Source organism: Bradysia coprophila (assembly GCF_014529535.1).
Source record: "Bradysia coprophila strain Holo2 chromosome IV unlocalized genomic scaffold, BU_Bcop_v1 contig_84, whole genome shotgun sequence".
NCBI lineage: Eukaryota > Metazoa > Arthropoda > Insecta > Diptera > Sciaridae > Bradysia > Bradysia coprophila.
Window position 1 is genome coordinate 2,311,164 of NW_023503376.1, and position 23,371 is coordinate 2,334,534.

General features: G+C 34.4%; 1 protein-coding gene across 6 annotated transcripts in view; it reads right to left on the reverse strand.

The window, feature by feature from the left end:
* Positions 1-23,371, reverse strand: part of LOC119072784 (serine/threonine-protein kinase 26) — a 106,180-nt gene that overhangs the window by 8,993 nt on the left and 73,816 nt on the right. For 2 of the 6 annotated variants that reach the window (XM_037178073.1, XM_037178074.1), the window contains exon 2: positions 13,671-14,260. The exons of the other annotated variants lie outside the window; for them this stretch is intronic. In XM_037178073.1, coding sequence (XP_037033968.1) covers positions 13,671-14,087 — 417 coding nt within the window. In that variant the 5' untranslated portion in view covers positions 14,088-14,260. The remainder of the gene's footprint in view (positions 1-13,670; positions 14,261-23,371) is intronic. 6 annotated transcript variants of the gene reach the window in all.

The window sequence follows — 23,371 nt, forward strand, 5'->3', positions numbered from 1 at the left end:
CAATAATCACTCGAAAAAAAGACTTTTCATCGTTCATAACGAGTTTTTAATGGATTTTAGATAATCGTTTTTTCGTTAAATTTCCTGAACTTTCGACATCTACGTCATGTCATTCACAACCATCCTCCGTCGACAAAACCTTCACTCAAGAAAAGTTCAGGTGCTCAGAAAGCTAGAACTTAACTTTTCTTCTTCTCCTTTCTTCACAACTCTGACAGTGAAAGAAAACTCATTTGGAACGACAAACAGAGCTATAGCTCTTCCCTTGCCCGTACATCACGTAAAGTGGAAACAAAGAGAAGAAAAGGCTGTTTCGACCTCGAGAACTAGCGGCGGTCCCAGGTCAGAGTGGACTGACCATCTTCAGTTGCTTCCGCTAGCCTTTTTCACAAGACAGCGAAGAACTTTACGTTCGAACGAGTGATTTAAAGTTTTTTCAGATTAACTACCATCAACTGATGGAAACTCGGACAACTTCGGAAGCTGCCATGAATTCATCCCCAAACGCAGCAAAAAAAAAACGTACAATAAATTGCACAAATTACGAACAAAAGAAAACTTTTTTCAACACAAAACGGAACCTGAATACGAACGCATCGGCAAGGCTCACTCTCCAAAATTGACGAACAATTCCTTCGTCGCAGGAAAACTCGACTTTTCAATTTTTTATCCCTTGTAATGTAATAGGATGTGACCTGGGTCGAAAACGAACTTTTTCTTCCTAGTAACATGATACGATGTGATTTCCCATCTCTCTTGTTCTTGTTTTCCCTAGCAATGTAATAAGCCATTTTCGACCCTAGGGAAATCAAAGTAGTGCTTGAAACATGGAAAGAACGGTTTTCGACGCATGCAGCATGTTATAGTCATTTACTATGCTGGTGCATGTAATAAGGCTATTACATGTATAGGCAATAACCTTTACCTCACTCGCATAGTAAAACGTCGTACTAAACAAGGAAAATAAAGTGATATCTCGTATCACGATGAGTAAAAGTACTTCGGGCTGCCGCCCTCGGATACTTTTTCTCATCTAGATACGAGATATCACTTTACTTCCCTTGCATAGTAATGTGCTATTACATGACAAGGGATACAAATTTGAAAAGTTCAGTTTTCGTGTGCAGTTTGTTGATCCGAGGCGAAGTTGAGGTCAATAACCACACAAAAACGAGACTTTTCAACTTCAATTCCGAGTTTTGTAATGGATTCTACATGCTTTTGAAACCTAGATCATTTTTCTGGTTTTTAATAGGAGTGTAAATCGCCACTTTCGACCCTAGAGACACCAAATGCATGTCCACCACAAATGCTATGCAGTAAACATTTCCAATTATACTGTTATTACAAGAAAGGTAAACATTTTTCGTTTGTGGACTGTGTACGAGAGATAAAAAAAACCAACAACAATCAAAGCCAACAAAATTAACGCACATGAAGCTAACCAAATAACATGTTTATATTAACCCATTTATTCAGCGCAAAAACATCTCTTTAACTACTTCATTGTCCAACCTTTGTTGACACTCAAACATTCTTGTTTACACACAAAAAATCCCGCAAACAATATATTTGAGCTGTTATTATACGAGGAGACGTAAGTGCAAAAAGTGTATCGGTCTCAATGACACAACGTGACAAAAAAAAGTGTTGTAAAAAACGAAATTGGTAGAGAAATTTAATGATATTAAAAACCAAAACTGGTTGATTGTGTGGTCGCTTTCATAGGTCTTATCGTAGTTTTAACGGTTTTTTTATTAAGTGAAAATAGTTTAAAGGTTGTAGGTAAAACATGTTCGAAAGTTAAGATGATTTTAGTGGTATACAAGTCATCACAGACAACTTCTTTATAAATTTTCTTTTTTTTTAATTTAAAATTTTGATTGAGGTGGTGAAAAGAAAATTTCATCATCAAAATGGAACATTAACCGCAAAACATATCAGATCTTTTTTTAATAAAATGTTCATGTCAATACACATCATCCCTTAAAGCCCATCTCCTTTCAATCAAGAAAAAACCCTGAGTCACTTCATGTCTGCATTACAACCTTCAATATTTATCTGGATTTGGTCAAAGGATTTATTTCCAATAATATCATCAGTCTGGGGCATTGTTAACACACACAACAACAAAAAAAAGCTTCAAACCCAGACATATTGTTATATGGGTCTGTACATATACCAAATGGATATGATGATAAATATATTATAGGCTGAGCGAAAAAGTTGTTCTAAAATATTTTTTAATATCCTAACCGATCGTCAAGTATTAAGGCAGAAATGTCAGCATTATGAAATTTATGATAAATGTAAGGGATACCAAGAAAAAAATCTATTGGCGAAACTGTAATGGTTGTTTAGACTTTAACATACGCGCAGATTGTATGGGTATGTAAGTGGATAAACGTTTCGGGACATTTTTTGCAGCATAATATGTACCATTCCACAATATCATAATATCATTTCGAGCTGAGGGAGCTGCGGGAAATCACAGTTTCGGACACATTGTATGAACTACATTTTGAAATCAAATTCTACGTAACGATCAAAACTTGTACCAATTGTAATGAAGAATTAAACACATCCATTTAACATCCATTTTTGATATTTTCGACGATCTATTGGCAACGAAGGGTGCCACGCATAGCGGAAATAAATCGAACATACTTATAGTCCGATGCTCAACTTTTTTTCAACATAGGAAGTGGTGATATGTGTAGTGAGCAAAAATTGAACATACTTATGTCGATACTCAAATTTGTCGAACATAGAAAGTAGTGTCACCGACATTACGCGCCAATCGCGATTGGAGATTCGTAGTATATATATGTTACAAGTGCAGGTGTAAATTGCAGTTTACTGCAAAACGTCACCCGTCGTCGATGACGTTTGACATTTCGATCTTGCACTTGGAACAGACCTATTATTGTCACAGTGAAATCACCCACTGTTTAATGTGTTAGTTGAATTTTGAATTAATTTCTGTTTTTAGAACTTATCCATCTTTAAATGTTCAATAACTTGAATAACGAAATAACTTCAAAAACGGCCAAATGAAGCTACCTTCCATTGATTTCTCATTGATTCTTTTATCGATCAACGAACATTTGTTGTCTAAAATTCAATTTGAAACAGGCATTTCGAGAATTTCACATACAATTATGACAATTTTCACGTTTTACGGTCAAGAAACGAATATCAATAATTGAGTCAACCAAAATAAATAACACGCAGAAATTGAATTCACTGAAATTGTGTTCCAATTTACTTTCGTCACCAATGTCAGATGGTGCGATTCTTGTTTTGGGCGAGATTTTGTTTAAATTTTGTTTTTTTTTCTAATGGAGTTGTGATGGAATCATATTTTAAGTTTCACAGTTAAGAGCTCTGAATTCCCGCACCTCCCTCAGGGCGCCGAATGTTTTAGTAAACATTCTATATGTTATAAATATGCTTCGCTTCATGCAAAAAAAAAAATCATTGGAGATGGGAATGGTTGGTAATGTTTAATCGATATTATAACAACCGTTGCAGTTTATCGTTCGTTCGTTTACGGTGGGAACGATTTTTCCTTTATTTATAAAAATCAGTGGAAAAAATATATTAATGACATAAGCAATTAACCACTGATATGGACGGAATCTATGAGTCGTAGTTGTAGAGTCCAAAAAAAAAAATAATTTATCGCCAGATATGCCATGAGATGTGATAACAGACCGTAACAATGATATAGTACAAACGAAACACGAATTAGCTAGCCACCCAAATGCGATAGAAATCTGAACACAATAAATTTAAAATCCAAAGATAAAATTCGTTTCTTCTTCTTCTTTAATTTTGTCACGCACTCATATCAGCGAATCGCCAAAAATAAATTTTTTAGTCATTGATATGTAAATAAACTTAATGAATGTTTATAATCAATACGATAAAATATAATTTACAAAAAATAAACAAGAAAAATATTCCGAAAAAAAATACGTTTCTATGACGGGGGGACTCGAAAGCATTGATTTTTTTTTGCTATCTTCTTGGTCACTCGGTCTCTAAATTTCTGTTGTAGGTGTGGATGAGGTTCTGAACGCTTTAAGAGCTATACGAGACAATTTATTTATTTATTTATTTTATGCTAATATTTGTCAGATAGTTTACTTTGGGCGATGATTTTACATTTAAGAAAACAAATTGTTATTAAAAGTCAGAGGGAGAGAGAGACCGATATTAAACAATATTTATTGAGTTTCTATTTCTCACATAATCGTATATCCTGAATCATATACCACTTATAGAGACCAGTGTCGAATCTATTATAGAAAGACTCAACAATTAACAGGCACACGTTACGGCCGAATTGATAAGACAGTTGTATTTTCAAACTTTCCGAAGCATTTTACAAATCTAAACATTCAGTGAAGAAGTGTTAAATGCACTGAAAGTTTTGCACTTATACTGTCCAATAGATAATTTGTCTACAGCGCTTTAGACGCTATGAGTTTGACACAGTGTAAGCTGAGGCGTGTGGGTTGGTTAGTATTTCAGATACTTAATTAAAAGTTTTTTTTTTAAATAAGAATCTCCATATTTCGTTGTCACTGTTCCTCTACAGAATAACGTTATTTTTCTCCAATTGGTCTTGTAGCAGCCGTATAACCGTATAATCAAGTGTAAACAGTTTTAATTGTGTGTGTGGATCAGCTGAAGCAAATTCATGCTAAAATTCCACTACCTCTGACTGTATCAAATGAACATCTAGATTTTATATTTCAAATTTTTTTTAGCTACTAGCTCGCAATAAAAATGAAATACTAAAATAAAAAATCTAGATTCTCATTTGCAAAACAAATGGGAAAGCCATATTAGCTTACAACCAGTTAATCATCTGTTATCGGTAGAAATGACAAAAATAAGCCATCACACCCGGTTAATCTGGTCATATATAGAAAAAAATATGTTCAAACAAATGAAGTAAGAGATCATTCACAACGTATACGTCACTTGTGTAAGGTACAGTTCCGATTCCTAAATTAAAAGTTAATTTTAACAAAAGAAGTAGCAGATCTTATTATCGTATTCGGAGATACGCTACTCGTTTCTCGTTCTTAGTCTTTTTTTCACAACGCCGTCTAAGAATGGAATTCATTGCTATAAGAGTTTCGTTGACCGAACTTTTGAAAACTAATCGTTTTATGCGATGCTCTTGAACACTGTGGTTTTTAAGAGACGTATTTCGGAATATTTATGATTTCTGTTTACCGAGCAAATATTATTTCAAATGTAATGTACGCAAAAAGCCATAGTTACTTACAATGTTGGTTTTTTCCTTCAGCAAAGTGTAAAGTAGAAATCAATTTTTGTATTAAGTAAACGAAACAATTCGTACAAATTACCTTAAATATTGAGCAAAACCTTACTGTTCCATTGGGACAGACAAAAAAATTGCGGACTATTAAAGTAAATTGTCTTATCTTATAGTCTCATACGAAAGTATTAAAAATGCCGTTTGTTGAATATTCTTTTTATGTACTTTGCATTCCCACGCAAGAATTTTTTTGGCAAAATAAACATGTTTCTCGAGCAAGGTATATTCATCCAGCAATTTAAACTTTAATGGTTGAAGTAGTAAATGGCATGTTATTACGACATAATAACAATCTAATATTGTAGTCTCTAGGTAGTTCATTTAGATGGGCCTGACATTCAATTTAAACGAAATTGTGGACAATGGACCAGCATTTAGAGAAATTGAATTTTATTAAATTGTGCAGATGGTCATGTTATGTTAATATTGAAGGTTTGACAATAGAATACTGAGCAGAACATTTTTGGATTCAGAAGGCCTAGTTAGAAATTCAAACAGTGCCAACTGTTCGTTTTATAGAAAGAAAGAAAAACTAAACGAAAAATTGTATCTTGTAAAACAGCACCCATCGTCACAACATGTCTGCTCGAATGAATTCAGAACTGTTTCGTATTTCTTATAATATTTTAATTCGCTGCCAAGTTCTTTTAAGGTCTTCTACAATCCTAAGACATCGCAAAGTCTTCACTTAATTTTATTAAATTTTCTTCAAGATTAAAATAAAGTTTTGGCACAACTATAAAAGCTAAACGAAGTGAAAGGATACGAGATAAGCAAACGGCTTATACAGATATCGTTATGGTAGAAAAAGTATTGAAAATCATTAATGATCAAAACTCTCGCAGGTTCTTCACTTTTGTTTGTAAATGAGTTATAGCTGTACATAAACCATTAAAAACTAGCGTAAACTAGAGCAAGTCTATTAATGGAGTGAAATTCGGTGTAAAAAGAAGCAACAACAAAGAATGAACAAGTTTTTCGCTTTTCAACTTTTCCGCCAGTGTTCCACGCGATTTTCGAATTTTCATTCGACGTAATCACCACCCCCTTACATTTTACGTAATAGCACCGTTTGAAGACCTATCTCACAATCAATACATTCATAATTAAAATAAACGGCCCAGCATTAGGAGAGGTTTTAAAGAAAAAGAAGAAGAAAAAAAACGACGACGAGAAATGCGATAAAGATAACGTTGCCAAATTTAATGCGATTCTTATCACAAGAAAAAAAATAAAAATAAATTTAAATAAATGGAAAAATGCTGTGTGGCTATAGCACAAAATCCTATGCCGTATATGCAAGGGATTTCTTAAAGTTTTTCCTGCATGCAAATGTCGCAAGTTGTGATACAATTTACAGCGCGGGGTTAAAGCAATTTTTATGTGCATGGTTCAAGAAACTCGTTTATATTTATGATATTAGGGATTTATCCACAAACGTGATATGTTTGATAGGTCTATGCGTGTATAAGTGTGTGTGTGCGGTTGGTATAAAACGAAAACGAAATGAAAGCGTCAAGCACGTGCCTCCTTTTCCTGACTTTTTCCCTGACTTGATTTACTTTATCATTTATTTTGCAACGTCTTTATAAACCGTAAAATTGTTCCCCCGGGAGCGAAAAACTAATATTGCATTATACGGTCGCAGTTAAAGAAGAATTTTCTTTTTTCTTTTTTTGCATTTTTCCACGAATAAATTAGGGCAACAGGAAATGGTATGCAGCACATACCTACATATTCGACATGAAAAAAAGGACGGTGAAATCGAGTAATAATAGGGGAAACGGCAAATAAGTACATTATTGCGAAGGTGTGCGCTGAAAGGATGTGTGAATGTACAACGATTCGAATTAAAAGACCTGCTGCATGATCATTTCATTCAGGGAGAAAGTTTGTTACTTTTGTATTATACACACGAATGAAGTCTACGATGGGATTATCCTGAGTCTATGGAAACGGTATCAGCCGTTCTTTATGAATGTTATTTTGCAGCCGTTCTTTTTAAATTAAAAACTTTTCAACAACATACTCGAACCGTATATTCAACGTAGGTATTTGGCACTTTCTAAACTCCAGTTAAATATTATACAAAATGGAATTTCCTTCAACAAAATTAGTTTTTTCCGGAATGGTAAGCTACTTGCTCGTATGTTCGATGGTGATTTGGCTTAAACAAATAGAGTAAATACAATTCGCTCAAAAGTGTAACATTAATTTCAGTGTGTTTGTATAACGAGAGCATGTAACTTGCATATTTTATTACATTATAGCCCTGACCTGACTCGGTCTGACTCGATATGATAGGATATGAAAACAATGTTTTGTTGGCAAAGGACTCAAAGCCATTAGAAACATCATCGGAATGAAACCAATCAGCAGCGCTTCTAGCAAAAAAGTTTTGTTTTTTTTTTGTTCATTTTTATGAGAAAAACGTGGACGAACAAACGATACAACGAGACATAATACATTAAATTGATTGGGATCGATCAATATATTCCGTTAAACATGAGCAAAAACATCCTCACTAAAAACACAACTTTCACCCCCCAAAAAAGATATCCGTCGTATTCAAACAAAATTCAATGATTAAAGAAGGTAGACACTATTTGCATCCGGGTGCAAATCGCATTTTGGAGACTATTCGCAACCGGGTGCATTGGTCTTTGAAATACTTATGCTATTTGCATCCGATGATGGGAAATAGTTTAAAACAGAATATTTGCATCCGGATGGGGTGCAAACGGTCTAAAATACACTATTTGAAACAGGGTCGAAAAGGTTAAGTAACGGTATTTGCACATAAATTGTCGAAAGATACAATTGTTAGGCCAGTTTGTTCAAGGAGATTCAAATTTTTACAAGGACGATTCAAGTTACTTCGGTCCATATACCAATTTTTAAGTCAATATGTGCAAAGAAGATCTAAGTTGCTTTTGGCGAGACACTCAATTCTTAGGACAGTTTGTAGAATGAAGATTCAAGTTGCTTCTGTCGAAACACCGACTTGTTAGGCCAGTTTGAACAAGAAAGATTCTAGATGATTCAGTCGAAACACCGACTTGTTAGGCCAGTTGGAACAAGGAAGATTATAGTTGATTCAGCCGAAACACCGACTTGTTAGACCAGTTTGAACAAGGAAGATTCAAGTTTCTTCAGTCAAAACACCGACTTGTTAGCCAGTTTGAACAAGGAAGATTCTAGTTGATTCAGTCGAAACACCGACTTGTTAGGCCAATTTGAACAAGGAAGATTCTAGTTGATTCAGCTGAAACACCGACTTGTTAGGCCAGTTTGAACAAGGAAGATGCTAGTTGATTCAATCGCTCAAACATCAAATTGTGCGACAAAAGGAAGATTCAAGTTGCTTTAGTTGAAACACCGAATTGTTAGCCCAGTTGATTCAGAAGATTCAAATTGCTTCAGTAAAAAACCGGTTCTCTAGGACAGTTTGTGCAAGGAAAAATGAATCGTTTCAAGACTATGGGTGCAAATGCAAATAGTGTTTCATCGACAGTTTACACGCTGGTACAATAAGTTTATTTTAGACCCGGGTGCAGATAATACTTTTTAGACTACTTGCACCGGAGTGCAAATCGCATTTTTGAGACTATTCGCACTCTGATGCAAATAGCCACTTCGATTAAGGAATATGAACATAAAAACTGGGCTTTTTGTTACGATGTCTTCCCTTTGTTCGTCGATTTTGATTAATCAAATTGTATTCAACGAAGCAACAATTTGCGTCTATTTTGATCGTTTGACGTGACATTGATTTCAGACTTACATTTTGTTCTATATTTGAGCTTTTAATATGTTATTCAGAAGGTTGTCAACAATCTTACGCTTTGTCAAAATCTGTTACATGTACTTACTATTGTAATTCGTATAAACAGGGCCCCACTAATATCATTGTTTTTGTAAATTGTAAATTGTACAGCTGTGAATGCATTTATCGGACATTTAATTCGAACAGACATATACTTAGTAATGTGAAGAAATAAAAAATTGTTTTTTCGAATAAATCTACAAACAATGAAAACTATTAAATGAACGCCACTCCTAAACCCAGATCATAATTGCAAACATTGAAAACAATTGAAATTTGAATTAAAATAATTTTTTTGTTTGTACATTTTAGATATGTGTGTTCAATCAATGGAACAAAACATGAGCAGAGAGAAGAAAGGGAGAAAAAAAAATAAAAATCCGAGAAACGTTTGAACTATGTCAACTAAGAAAAAACCCACACAAAACGACGAAAAAAGATTTGGTTTTTATTTTAATAGAAGAAAATGCGGTTGAAATGGTTCGTAACGGATAGTCTTATAAGAAATGCTGTGAGCATTATAATAATGCTCTAAAGGCAAGGAACTGTGAATAACCTTTAATTTGAATGTTTTTTTTTCGTTCTTTCGTTAAACCTAGACAGGAGTAGACAATACCCGACTGTTTTTCAGTTTAATTGTTTGACGATTAAAATATAGAAGGAAAAAAGCGTTTGTTAAACAGTATACGAGTATGGTTGTGGTATGACGATACATATAATTGTTGGGGTAAAGAACAAAGTTGCGGTTTTTGAAACAGCACCAACCAAATAATTGATTTTTGTGCAAGAAATAAAGTTGTTTGTTGGTGCAATTTTCTACGAAATAATTGTAAAAGTTTATCCAATTTAATTGTGGCAGAATGGAGAACATTTTCTTGTTGCCCTCGCTAATAATTTTTCGAAAACATCATAAAACTGAATAACTAAATTAAATGCAGTCTCAATGCCCGTTACTTTCTTCGCATTTGCTTTTGGCGGAACATAAAATGGAAGTGACTGCTTTATTTGTTCAACCAAAAAAAATGGCTTGATGTTTCTATGGTGCCTCTGCTCCGGGTAATATTCCATTTCCTGCACTTTTAATATCATGAGAGGCAACATAAGAGGGTTTTCATTTCTGTATTTGAAATCTGGGTCATTGTTATGAGGAGAGAGACTTTATGTGAGACTCTTGCGTCGAAACGTTCGAGTTTACATAAAATCATTTGACTTTTCGTAAATGAAACAACTTTTTAAGATTATCCATGAGTGAGTGGTTACCTAACCTTATGAAAATCGCTAGTCAAATGTTGTCAACAGCTTCAACATAAGTAAACGCATATCTCTTGTATAGCAAAAGTTTTTGTTAAAACAAATGAAGTAAAAGATTTTCTATCAAGCACTATGAGATATTTTGAACAAATTTGAACAAAAGAAGTAACAGATTAAATGGTTGTATCGTTTGACGTTTGTTATTTGTAGAAGTAGTTAATTTCTTTTATTTCAAACGTAAAGTTACAGATCGGTTTTGTAAAAGCCCATATGGGTAATTCCATGGTTAGTTGCGTTACAAATTTCGTTATCTGTGAGTCATAAAGTAAGTTGTGTTGGCTATGTTTTGCGTCAGTCTATAAATTTTCTAATACTCAGGAGACACAACAAGAATTGGAATTTTGAGCCTGCGAAGTATGACTTGTGTGATCACAAAAGTCGGCGGTTAGTTACACGTTTGTGACTTTTCGAAATATTTTCACCAAATGCAAACTGATTTCGGTAAACTTTTTTTCCTTGAAAGCTATGTTCAAGACGCGCAGTTTAAGCCCAATATGAAGTTGGTAACCCAAAATTTGGGGGAGATATGTCTAAAAAAGTAATATTTTTCGGAGGTCATTAATAGCCAGCAATTTTTTTTCCGCAATTGGTCGTTGTTACCCCACAGAAAATGTTGCTTTGGCTCAAAACCGAGGGGTGACGCACTTCCATTTAATCCATTTAATCCATTAAATCCATTTAATCCATTTTATCCAAAAAAATTTTTTTACCGAAATAATTAGGCTACCCACCTGAAAAATTTGTAAAGTAATTGCGAAAAATAGATTTGCACGATCCCCAGCTTGTTTAAGTACTCGTGAGGTATAGGAAAAATTTTTTTTGTGAAAAATGGTATTAAATTTATTTAATCCATTTAATCCATTTAATCCACTTTACACCAAAAACTCCTAAAAGTGGATTTTTTCGCTTTTTAACATTGTAGTATGAGTTGTAGTACGTGGTTCGATCAAAATCAACAATTTTTAAGACTTTTACATTATTTGGTAAAATGAACTTTTTTCCTGTTTAATCCATTTAATCCAATTTTTATTCCATTTAATCCATTAAATCCATTTAATCCATTAAATCCATTTAATCCATTAAATCCATTTAATACCATTTAATCCATTTAATCCATTTAATCTAGAAGTGAGTCACCCCTCGCTCAAAACCGTTTAAAAAAATGGTTACAAAATTTTTCGAGATAACCTCGACGAGTTAAAATTCGAGGATGACTTTTATCACCACTGGGAAGCTGTTTTCACCTACTTTACTCACCCAACTAACCTGATTGACTCAAAATTATTTTTCTCGTGAAGTCATATGCTGTAGCTTTCGAATGGCACCGATCTTCAGTTTTTATTTGAAAAAATGTAATTTCGGCAACGCTTGGGTTGAAGTGATTTTACCTTACTTCAAAGCAGAATGAACCAAAAATCTTTTAAAATTTAATTTCGTGTCATTTGGAGCAATTGTGGAATTATAGCGTTCACATCTACAGGAACAGAGACCGCATTTTACAATGACCTCATATTGGCGTCCAACTACGCGTCTTATCAATAGCTTTCAGCAGAAGTGGAATCGGTTCAGGTTTCGTGAAATAAACTAGAATTTTCAAAAATTTGCTGAAAACAAGCATACATTTTTATGGTGGTATATCCTCGAGATTTGTGGCCACCAACCTAATATGGGACTTAAACGACGCGTCCGGTCAACAGCTTTCAAGGAAAAAAAAGTTTGCCGATATCGGATTTCAATTAATGAAAATATTTCGAACAGTCACAAATTAGCTTGAATTACCCATCATATAAGGAAAGTTAATTTTTCCGATCTTCACAGTCACTGTTAGAAGGCATGGTCTCTACTCCGCAATAAAAAGCTAAAAATGTCATCTCATTTCATTGGTGGCAAATACAAACTTTCTTATGGGGTTCCAATTGGAATTTTCGCAAGCAAAACCGCTTATTGAGACTGTCCAATAGTGACCTGACCTTGTGCAAAGTGTTTGATAAATTTTATAAAAAATATTCTTATCAATTGCTATCATCTGTTATCGAAAGTGTCGAGAAAAGTAATCTCTGAACTCTGGCTAATGTTGCCTTATATAGCAAAATATTTGCTTCAACTAAAGAAGTAAAAGATTTTGCATCGAACACTTCGAACAGATGAAGTAATAGATTAAATATTAAAAAAATGTTAGATAAAATGTCAAAAAGTTGTAAAGTGGGCAAAGGGTAAGAAGTTATCAGTAATCGTAAACTCTCTGAAACTAACAGAGGTCAATATTTTACAAGACACAATTTCCTATCTAACAGTAAAATGATGTTAAATGGTTTTCTGGAATCTAACGAGCGTTTGCATCACCCTAATTAAAACAGTCACGTTGTCAATTGGGAAACAATTCGAATAATATTGAATTGTACAATTCAACATTGAATTGCCTAAGGATCTAAATCCATCGAGAAATGATTGATACGTAACATGATTATGACCTAATGTTCAATTCTAAATGGCTTCTGTTAGAATAACGAAAATTTAATTGAATTTATATTAGCTCTCTCTCTCCCTCTGTGTGTTGAATTGAATGCGACTACAAATCATATTTTTTGGAACATAATTTTCCTAATGAAACGAACGTAATTTATGCATAAGTCAGCAGCAATTTACAATTATTATTAAAACGTTACTTCGTTGCTATTGTTGCTGTTATGATCTACTTTTTCTGCATGAATAAATTGCAAAATTTTCGAAATGCTTAAATTGCAACGTACACACATCGTAGATTAGTAAAAATGATGGAATTGAATTCTTCGAATAAAAATGCACAACAAAAAAAAACTCTATCGGAAATTATGGCAAGGTCAATTATACCGAATGAATGCTCAATTACAGAAAGATAATTTCCATATCGATGGATTCGAACAGTATTTAATGAAAGGAAATCGTTTAATTTTCGAGATTATTAATTTTTGTTTATGGGTTTTCAGCTCAATTTGCATACAATAAATATCACATGCCTGTTGAACCCTGACCGACGCGAACCTTGAACTTATCACAATAAATAACAAATTCATTAGCTAATAGATCGACCACACACACAATGGCCCAAAAATTAATCTCACATTTCTGCACACAGCGATTTCAACCTCAACCAATTTATAATGTCAAACAATATCTGTCGACGGAGTGACTCACCAGCTCGGCTGCTTTTTGCTTCAAAGATCCGTTGACCGGAATTGCTGGCGACTTTCCACCGAAACCATTTTGATGGAAACCTCCTCCAGTCGTCGGCGTTTCGTACATGGAATTCGGTCGCTGTCGACCCATATGCGACGGCTGTCGATTGATATCCTTTGATGGATGTAAAAATGACGGAGTGTGTGTTAAATTCCGGGTAGAGCTGGACAGTTGTGGATCGGGTTTCTGTTGGTGTTGCCAGCGCATGTTGCTTTGAACATGGCCGGGATGTGGTAACGAGTATGAACTACGTTGACCGGGTACATTCCATTTATTTCCGTTTATTGCTGGTGGTGGCGGTTGAGATGATTGCGGATAATGCTGGTACGAATTTAATGGTTGGTGTACCTGGGTCGCACTTGTATCACGCCACATTTTTATCGTAAATTTTTCGGAATTTTTCGGTTGATTTTTTCTCAAACACTTGTACTGATTAGGTTTTGGTTTTGTGATTTTGGTGTGACTGACTAGAATACTACAACACTGTCATGATGATGGCACTTTAATTTTTAGTTTTTTCTGTTACAAATCAACTGGCTTCTAATAATCTTAAATGGAGAGATAAAAACGTTATTTTCATTTCCATTCCGCTCTAACACGATATATCAATTCAAGAACGTATTGAACTCATAGCCGTGTAATTTCGAGTAGAATAATATATCAGCAGACAATGGCATTGGCGTTGTTATTATGCACTCTGAACTGAGATGTTTTCCCTGGTTTAAAAAAGGTTTTTCTATCTTTTCGCCAAAGACAATGGCCAGTTTTTAATAAGCACACCAACCGTAGTGGATACAAGTATAAACAACTTATTTCGTATGATTCACATGTTGTTGAAGAAATCAAATTTAAATTAGATAAAATTGGCCAATCTACGGAGTGCTGTGGGAAAATTCTGTGTTTTATGCCCCGTTTATTGAATGAAATCTCGTAAAGATACAAATTGGTATTTTGTGGGGAATATAATAAGAAACGTTAAAAGCCGTGTGTATTGTCGTGGTATAAAATATTCAGATGTCTAAAACACAGAGTTAAAATAGAACGAATATTGTCACGACAGCAAATATGACTCGGTGTCTTTAGAAAAGAAAAGTCAGTCGTGATGTAATTAAAATAATAATTTTTTTCGAATTTAAATAGCTAAATATATGGATTGTGCAGTGAATATAATATGGCTTCACTAATATGAGCCTATAGAGACTGACAGAGAGAGAGAGAGAGAGAGAGAGACATAGAGAGTAAGATTTCGTTTTGATGAAATTTAAATAAAAAAAAGAAAAACATTTTTATCGAGAAACTTTTACTCAATTTAAATATTTTTCTGTAAATTTATTAATATTACGGCATGAAGTTGAGGCATTAAACGAAATTAGCATCATTAAATGCTCACTGATCAATTAGAACAGAGAGTGAGATTTTCATTTCCCACCGAACACACGCCGCAGCATCATTAATTTTGTAAAAAAGATTTCGCTTGTCAGAAATTCACGATTTTCTGTTGCGTACATTGTTACACTGTTACAAGCCATCAATCATTCGGCATAAGTTGATAAAGAACATTTCTTTTCGAAAACATAACTTTTTGTTGTTTTTTTTTTGGTTAGTCTTTCATAGTTCATACAAGTCGTGTTGTTATTGATCGTGAAGATTATGGATAATTTGTTGATATATATTCACCATACAAAACTTTAAACACAAAATATTTTAACATTACATTCGTTGACATACAACGAAAGACATTTCTTTCCTCAAATAAAACACAGATCGACCAATTTGTTTCGTTTCAATTTTACGTTTGCTAAACAGTTACACAATAAACGCAAAAAAAAAACGTGTTCTGCATGACCGGAATCGATCGAAGCCTAACATAGACTATTATTCGATGGATGCTTAGAGACAAGCAAATGGAAAATAAATTTTTATAAAAATAATATTCTCTCAAATGGTAAGTATGTGAAACGATTGAATATTTCTTCTTCTTTTTTTCATTTTATAATGTGGCATATTATATATTATACCAAGACCAACAGTGATAGAGGTAGGTATTTGCATAAAATATTTTTTATTTTATAAACAGAAATTATGTATTCATATTCGTGCTAGCAGTACAGTATAAGTATATTCAATGTGAGTTTATACCAGCCACATCAGGGCCTATTTTATAGAATCTTTAGAAATTCTAGCTGATTTCTTTAGAGATTTTAGAAATATTTCTATAAATTTCTACAAGTTCTACAAGTTACACAAAATTTTTTTTAAAAATGGAATTTTTAGAATTTTGTAGAATTTGCAGAAAATAGGTGGGTCAGTCAGCCATTGACTGATGAACTATTAAAAGAAAATTAAAGACCAGATAATAGATTAGCCCAAACGGGCACTGAGTAAAAAATAACTATAAAAAGAAACATTAAAATCGAAGGCAAAGCTGCCGTCAGTTGCATAAGAAACCTAACTTTTTTTTAGAACTATTGTTTCGAAAAAAGTAAAGTTTCTTATGCAAATGACGGCATAAAGGTTCACTGAAATTTTTTTTTCGAAAAACTCAGCTGTTGCAAGTAACTTTGTCTCCACGTAATCTACAATAGCCGCCACAGCTGTAGCGCCCCATACAAAAAAAAAACAGCTGCGGCAGATGATGTAGATTACCTGGAGACAAAGTTACCTGCGACAGGTGACTTTTTCGAAACTTTTTTGTCCAAATTTGGAGATAATATCACAGGAAGGGGAAACATTAAAAAATAATTGTAAAACAAAAAATTTATACATTGTGCGTACTGATGGCTCAAGAGGAAGGGCCTACTTGTATTAGTCTGTGAGTGAAGTTTGGAAAAAAAATGTCTGTTCAATGGGAAATTTTGAAAAGTTTTTGAAAAATCGGTTCAGAGTTACTAGATATCGTCCATCAAATATTCAGGGAAAAAATCTTTCGGGAATAAACTCTTCGAACATTAGATCGATTTTGTTCATCTGTATACCAGATCTCATGAATTTGATTCTTCAACGAAGGAAACAAAAATTTGGAAAATCAAGTCAGCTTAGGTTCCATCATCAGTCCGATATTGTCCAGCTACGTGACCCCAAAAAGGTCACGTCTCGTCGATTAAAACAAAAAGTTTTAAAAGTGGATCCGGATTTCTCAATTAATCGTGCCATCAAAAAACCAGAAAAAAATTATTTTAGGAATTACTTCTAGATCAATAGATCGATATTGCCCATCTACGAACATGACCTCATGAATTTTGTTCCTCGTCGTTTGAAACGAAATTTTTGAAAATCGATTCAGAATTACTCAAGTTATCGTTCCATCAAGGGTTGCAGACATTTCGGTTTTTTTTCTCGGATTTTTGCTAAAATTTGTGAAAGGTATACAAGATCGATTCACTAGCCAACAAAGGTTTTCTAGCCTGATGGTTGCATAGTGCGCTAGGTTGAGTATGGAACACACTACCAATAGTCCTCGTAACGTCAGGAAAATTTAACGAAATACATGGGCCAAATTTTTCTTCATACAATTCTTCAAATTTTCCTGACGTTATGGAAACCAATGGTAGTACGTTTCATACTCAGGACACCGAGGCCAATCTAGTGCACTATGCAACCATTAGGCTACGAAGCTTATTTTTTCAATTGTAGTGTAATGGTCTCTAAAATATCATAAATTTCCTTGACTGTCCTTTCTGACGTAAGACCCTTGACTTCAAGGACAGCCAAGGAAATTTATGATATTTTATAGACCATTCTCTACAAAATTCTGCAATTTCTTTAAATCGTAAAGTTTACAGAAACTTTAAAAAATTCAAGAAATATCCAGAAGTTGCAGGGTTTTCTAGAAAATAAGCCCTGATCCACATCCATATAAGTATGATGTTATATTCTGTATCTATAACTATAGTCCAGGCATAATTTATATCACTCAAATCAAACAAAACAAAACGACAAAAGAACCAGTACGTTTAAATGGCATAAAAAAACTGGGAAGCCTAAAAACGATTCCGGATATCCTTTAGGTACATAAAAAAGTTCTTCAACCACTCGTTGTGTTTGTTTTTATATTCAAACTTCTTTTTTCGGTTGAACGTATATTTGCCATTTTTTCCTGTTTTCAAGTACATCAAATGTTTGCTATAAAATAAATACAGCAGGAACAGGACAGTGAGATTTTTCTTTAAATTTAACAATCGAAAGAAATATTTTCAATCGAACTACCGAATGAGAGGCAATGATTTTGATAGCATTTTGACTCTAATCATAGCGCACTCTCTTTGAGTGATGTCAAAATCATCTTCGGTGCTTGAGAGTGCTATGGTCTAATAGATGACCTACATGGAAACTGAGACTGTTTAAAGTCCAGCGATTAGTATTCGTTTAACCATTAAAATAATTATCTTAAATAGTCATTCAATGGTGACAGGGCGTTGCGTACGTCAAGACATGATTTCCAAATTGCAATCACAATGATAGATTCGAAATAATTAAAAAAAAATGTTTGAGTAGGTGTCCCAACTCTTTTTATTCTTTGTTGTCTCTATAGTCTATAGTTAACGTTCGCTGTGATTAAGATCGAAATTAACTGCAATTTTTTAGCTAAACATTCAATTTACATCATACATAAATGACAAGACAGATTTTAGATTGCTAACAATCAAAATATATTGTACAGGGTTCCCACAAGGGTCAGACCGGGTCAGACGCTTGATGATTTAGTGATCTTGATTTGATCGGCACTTTCTTACATTTTTGGAGTAATTCTAGAAAAGATAACTGTGAGGGGTGAGCCGATTGGTCTAACAATCTTTTCAAATTTTTTTATTTGAAAAGATAACAAGGAAGTTCTGTCAGACTGACACATAAAACTGGCTAGACAAAGGCAATAAAATGAACCTTGATTGATACACCTAAGTAGTAAAGTAATAAAGTGTTCCGATTTGGTATAAGAAAGTTTATTTCTTTCACCTTAAGAGATCAGGAAGTACGTGAAGACGTGGGAACCCTGCTAATAATATGTGAATGCTAATTCGAAATAGTTGATCAAAGTGTCAACGTAAGCAATTCCGATTTCATTTCAAATTTGTAACAGCCTTTCCAACTTGAAGGTAAAATTGGTATGAAAGCCATCAAATGTCTGTGCATTTAGCAATTTGTAAAGCAACAATTTCGTTCAATTTATGTGCAAAATTATCTTTTCACATTGCACCGAAGATATATCGTGAACTGAATGCAAACATTCTTTCGTTTTATCTGTTCGAATAATTAATCATTTCGTTGTTCATTAAAAGGAACGTTTTTCTTTCGAAAGCACACACACTTCATTTCACCATCGTTCTCTTTCTCACTCCCGGATTCGCCGAAAATTACGACACAGAACATTAAATTTTCATCCGAAACAATGATCCACTGTTTTGTTTGAATGTCAAAATTTCATTTTTGTTGTGAAAATAGCGACACAATGCCTAATAACTTAATTAATGAACTTCGTTAATTGTATACGACTAATTTATCCACATCAAAAACTGGAGAAAATGTTATAATTATAATAACACTTCGTTTGGTCTGTTTATCTACAGATGAATACTGTGAACCATCAAACGTATATTTAAACAAAAAGTTATGAAAATTTTCAACTTAAAAAAATGAAATCTTTTCCATTGAAAGTTGTGTTACTATTTTGCTATCTTAACTGATACTGAAATTGCTTTCGCAATAAGTATTATTATATCCAGATTATATCTCTGTCTCTCTAGGTATTTCTTTTTTGTCTTTTCCACTAAACTCATTAGATATAGTAATTAGATAAAAAAAAAATTTATTTGTAATTGATTTTATTGAACATTGTTTACCGTCTGGTGGTGTTCGGCTGTTCGCTTTCATACAGTTTATTAACTTTAAAATGGTAAGTTTGGTTTTGGTTCTATGTGTATGTATGAAAATTAACCGAGTCATTGCTGGGTCTTATTCCCTTGACTGAAAGTCGGGGTCTTATGACAGAAACTCCCTTTAAATGTCCGTAACGATTAATGAGAAATAAACTATTCTTGATTGCATTCGATTGGACAGCCTTTTAACGCCAATAGCAAGTGCAGTCTGATGGACCACCGGCAAAACGTGACTTCCTTACCACGCCTCGAAGTATGCAAATAATTTCTGAGGAAAGTTACATTCTTAGATATATCTCGCCTAAATGTAGGTTAAGTTGTACGAATCATTCAGTGTGTATGAAATTATGACACTTGAATGAACTTAATGACGTTACCAGTGATAATCGATCGGAAAATTCCATGTGGAATTGTCTGACACAGGAATCGATACAAAGATAACTTCATTAGAGCAAGGTTCTGAAAGAACAGGTTAAGAGACATCTGAGTTATTCACGAAGGCGGCTGACACACAAATTTTGACAAATAGATGCTATTTATTGAACATACTCAATACAGATTGTCTGAAATGCCAACCTGATAAAAACTTTTTTTTTTCATCAAGTTGACATTTCAAACAATCTGTAATGAGTATCTTCAATAAATAGCATCTATTTGTCAAAATTTGTGTGTCAGCCGCCCTCGTGGGTGTCTTAACCTGTTCTTTCAGAACCTTGCATTAGAGGCCAAACCACATCAAAACTTTCTGTCGTGAAATGACAGTTTTGACTTTGACATTTTTGACGTTGTCATTTTTGGCATCTGAAAACTTTCGTCATAACCTCAACTGAAAAACGTGAACTGTTCACAAAACTCGTCTCTGCACAATCAATTTCGAATAATATTACAGTGTTAAGGCTAATATTGTAATATTTACGATGATACTGTCAGTTTTGTGTACAGTTCACGTTTTCAATTGAGTTCATGACGAAATTTTAGCAGGTATCAAAAATGACAACGTCAAAAATGTCAATGTCAAAACTGTCATTTCACGACGGTGCTCGTCATAACCTCACAATGTGTACGCGTACCGTCGAAAAAATAGTGACAGCTGGAACCAACAGAAATTCACGACGAATATTTCGAGAACATACTTCGGTGAATTTTTGGACGCTGTGAGCGGAATTTCTTTGCGAGGAGACATTAGGAAGGCTTGGCGAGATTGGTACTCTTCTCAGTGGTGTGTCACTGTCAGGACTCTTAGTTGCTTTGCCTCACTCGCCAGCTTTAGCTCTCCGGCTGGTTCATGGTCTAAAAGTTTACTCACTGATGTGGCTGGGTCCTATTTTGCTTCTATATGTGTAAAATGATCCGGACTATTCATAGAGCTTAGGCTTTCGGGCTATAGAGTGGACAAGGTCGACGGATGGATTGGTGGTGTTATGTCGCTGAGAGATGCTAGTTTTTCCCGGCTTTTATTTTGATTCCTCGCAAAGACAACGTACACTCGATGAGGGTACATTTCTCTGTATTAATATTCGAGGAATGTATTCCATGTTGTGTAAAACTCTTTGCAAAGGGACGATATGGTCGCCGTGTCGGGTCGTTGTGCTATACAGTGGTGTGCCATCGTCTGGAAACGCTGTCATTTCGCTTTTTGCACCGAAGGTCCTCGTCTCAAAGGTGGCTCGTCCGTCAGTCTAATTTGGAAGTAAGGGCTTTTGGGCTAAATAATGGAAAGGTTTGGCGGATGACCTTTTGGTGGCGCGCTGCTGAGTGACGCTTCTGTCTGGCTCGGCTTTCATATTGGCCCACTGCAGAGAAAGCTTACGTTCGAACGGGCTAGTCTTATGAAATATAAGACTGGACTAGGTCAATATCGAGCGGAATGTAAATCACAGGCTTTATCAATCCCAATGACAAGGACTGTGATTCGGGCGACAATGTCATTAGTCGCTGTCATTAGTGTAAGGTCTAAGGGGTGAGACACAGCTGTCCTCCCAGTGGCTTTCTGTCCTTTCGTGAATTTCTGTCCATGCTTAAACATTAACGACGTTATTCAGAAAATGGAGTGGAATGAATGAAAAGAGAGTCTCTTATTTACTCTTATGTATGTGGAACGAATGGAACGAGCCAAATTCACGGTCTGAACCCCCTTCACGATTCAAAATAATTTAAAAAAAATTTAAAAATCTTTTGAGAAAAATTACAGTCAATGGACCTGACCCACCCAAATATTGGGACCTACTGATATCAATACATGCCAAAAAGCAATGAAATTCTGTCACTTCGTTACGAAGCTCAAATATCACAAGGACATAGACTATCTTAATCATCATTCATCGTCATTCAACAAAAAAAAAGAAAAAAATTTGTGTGGAAAAACATTCACTATCGAATTCCATGCTGTACTCTCTCGATTGTATTACTTGGCGTTTTCTGTGTATTTTCTGTTCAAAATTATCAGACGTGAATAACAAAACAATAAGATAATGTGTAATTAATTTTATATGAAAACATTTTGCTTTATCATTGCTAAATAAATATCTTAAATTCTTTGAGGCTTAACCGTACTGCACGCATATATACTATAACACTATAGCACCAAGAGATAGTATGGTGATATGATTGTATAGATTAAACGAGTATGAGGTAGTAGTAATAAAATGTGGCCTTTTTTTAAACGAATTGTATGTCTTCACACCAACATTTTGAACAACAAAAGTGCACGAATATTACACCTCCATAATATTAGTCATTGCGATTGTATTGTGTGAACAAAATTTTTCTTTTTTTTCCCAATTTCCACATTGACTTGTTTTGTTTAGTAACCGAAGAATATAAGGTTGATCCATCATTGAACGATAGTTAAATGAAAGCTGTATAGATAGCAAACATCACACTGGAAACAATAAACACTTTTTAGCCCCGTACGAAGTACGAAGGGGCTTATAGGATTACGATGCCGTGTGTAATTGATGGAATTCGAAGCAGACGGTAAGGGCAAAGTGTTTGCCTATGTTCATAGATGACGAATCTGCAATAAAAATTTTGTCTGTCCGTCTGTCCGTCACGTCGATATCTTGAGTAAATCAAATCCGATTTCAAAAAAAAAATTCCCCTGAAAGATAGTCAAAATAGTGAGGCTAAGTTCGAAGATGGGCATATTCGCGTCGGCCCTTCGTGAGTTGGGGCCCCATAAGTGATTTAAGGTCTTTTGGTGATACTAATGGCAAAATAAACGATGGAAATCTAAATGATAGGTATTGTCAATACCAATCCAGTAAAAAAAAGTTTTTTAAAACCGGGTGAGTGGACCGTGAGTTAGGGCCTTAGAAGTGAAATGCTATTAGGGCCCTATGTGTATTTTACATAGAACTCGAGTAAATTTCATTCGTTTTTCGTAATTTTTGTTTCATTTGGAATGTAATCGAAGGCCGAATAGAATGTTGTTGAAAAAAAATTAAATTGGGTTTTTGGCCTAAGGCCGCTACTAGGGCCCTATGTGTATTTCACATATAACTCGAGTAAATTTCATCCGTTTTTCGTAATTTTTGTTTCATTTGGAAGGTAATCAAAGGCCGAATAGAATGTTGTTGAAAAAAAAATTAAATTTGGGTCCTTGGCCTAGGGCCGCTACTAGGGCCCTATGTGTATTTCACATATAACTCGAGTAAATTTCATCCGTTTTCCGTAATTTTTGTTTCATTTGGAATGTAATCGAAGGCCGAATAGAATGTTGTTGAAAAAAAATTAAATTTGAGTCCTTGGCCTAAGGCCGCTACTAGGGCCCTATGTGTATTTCAC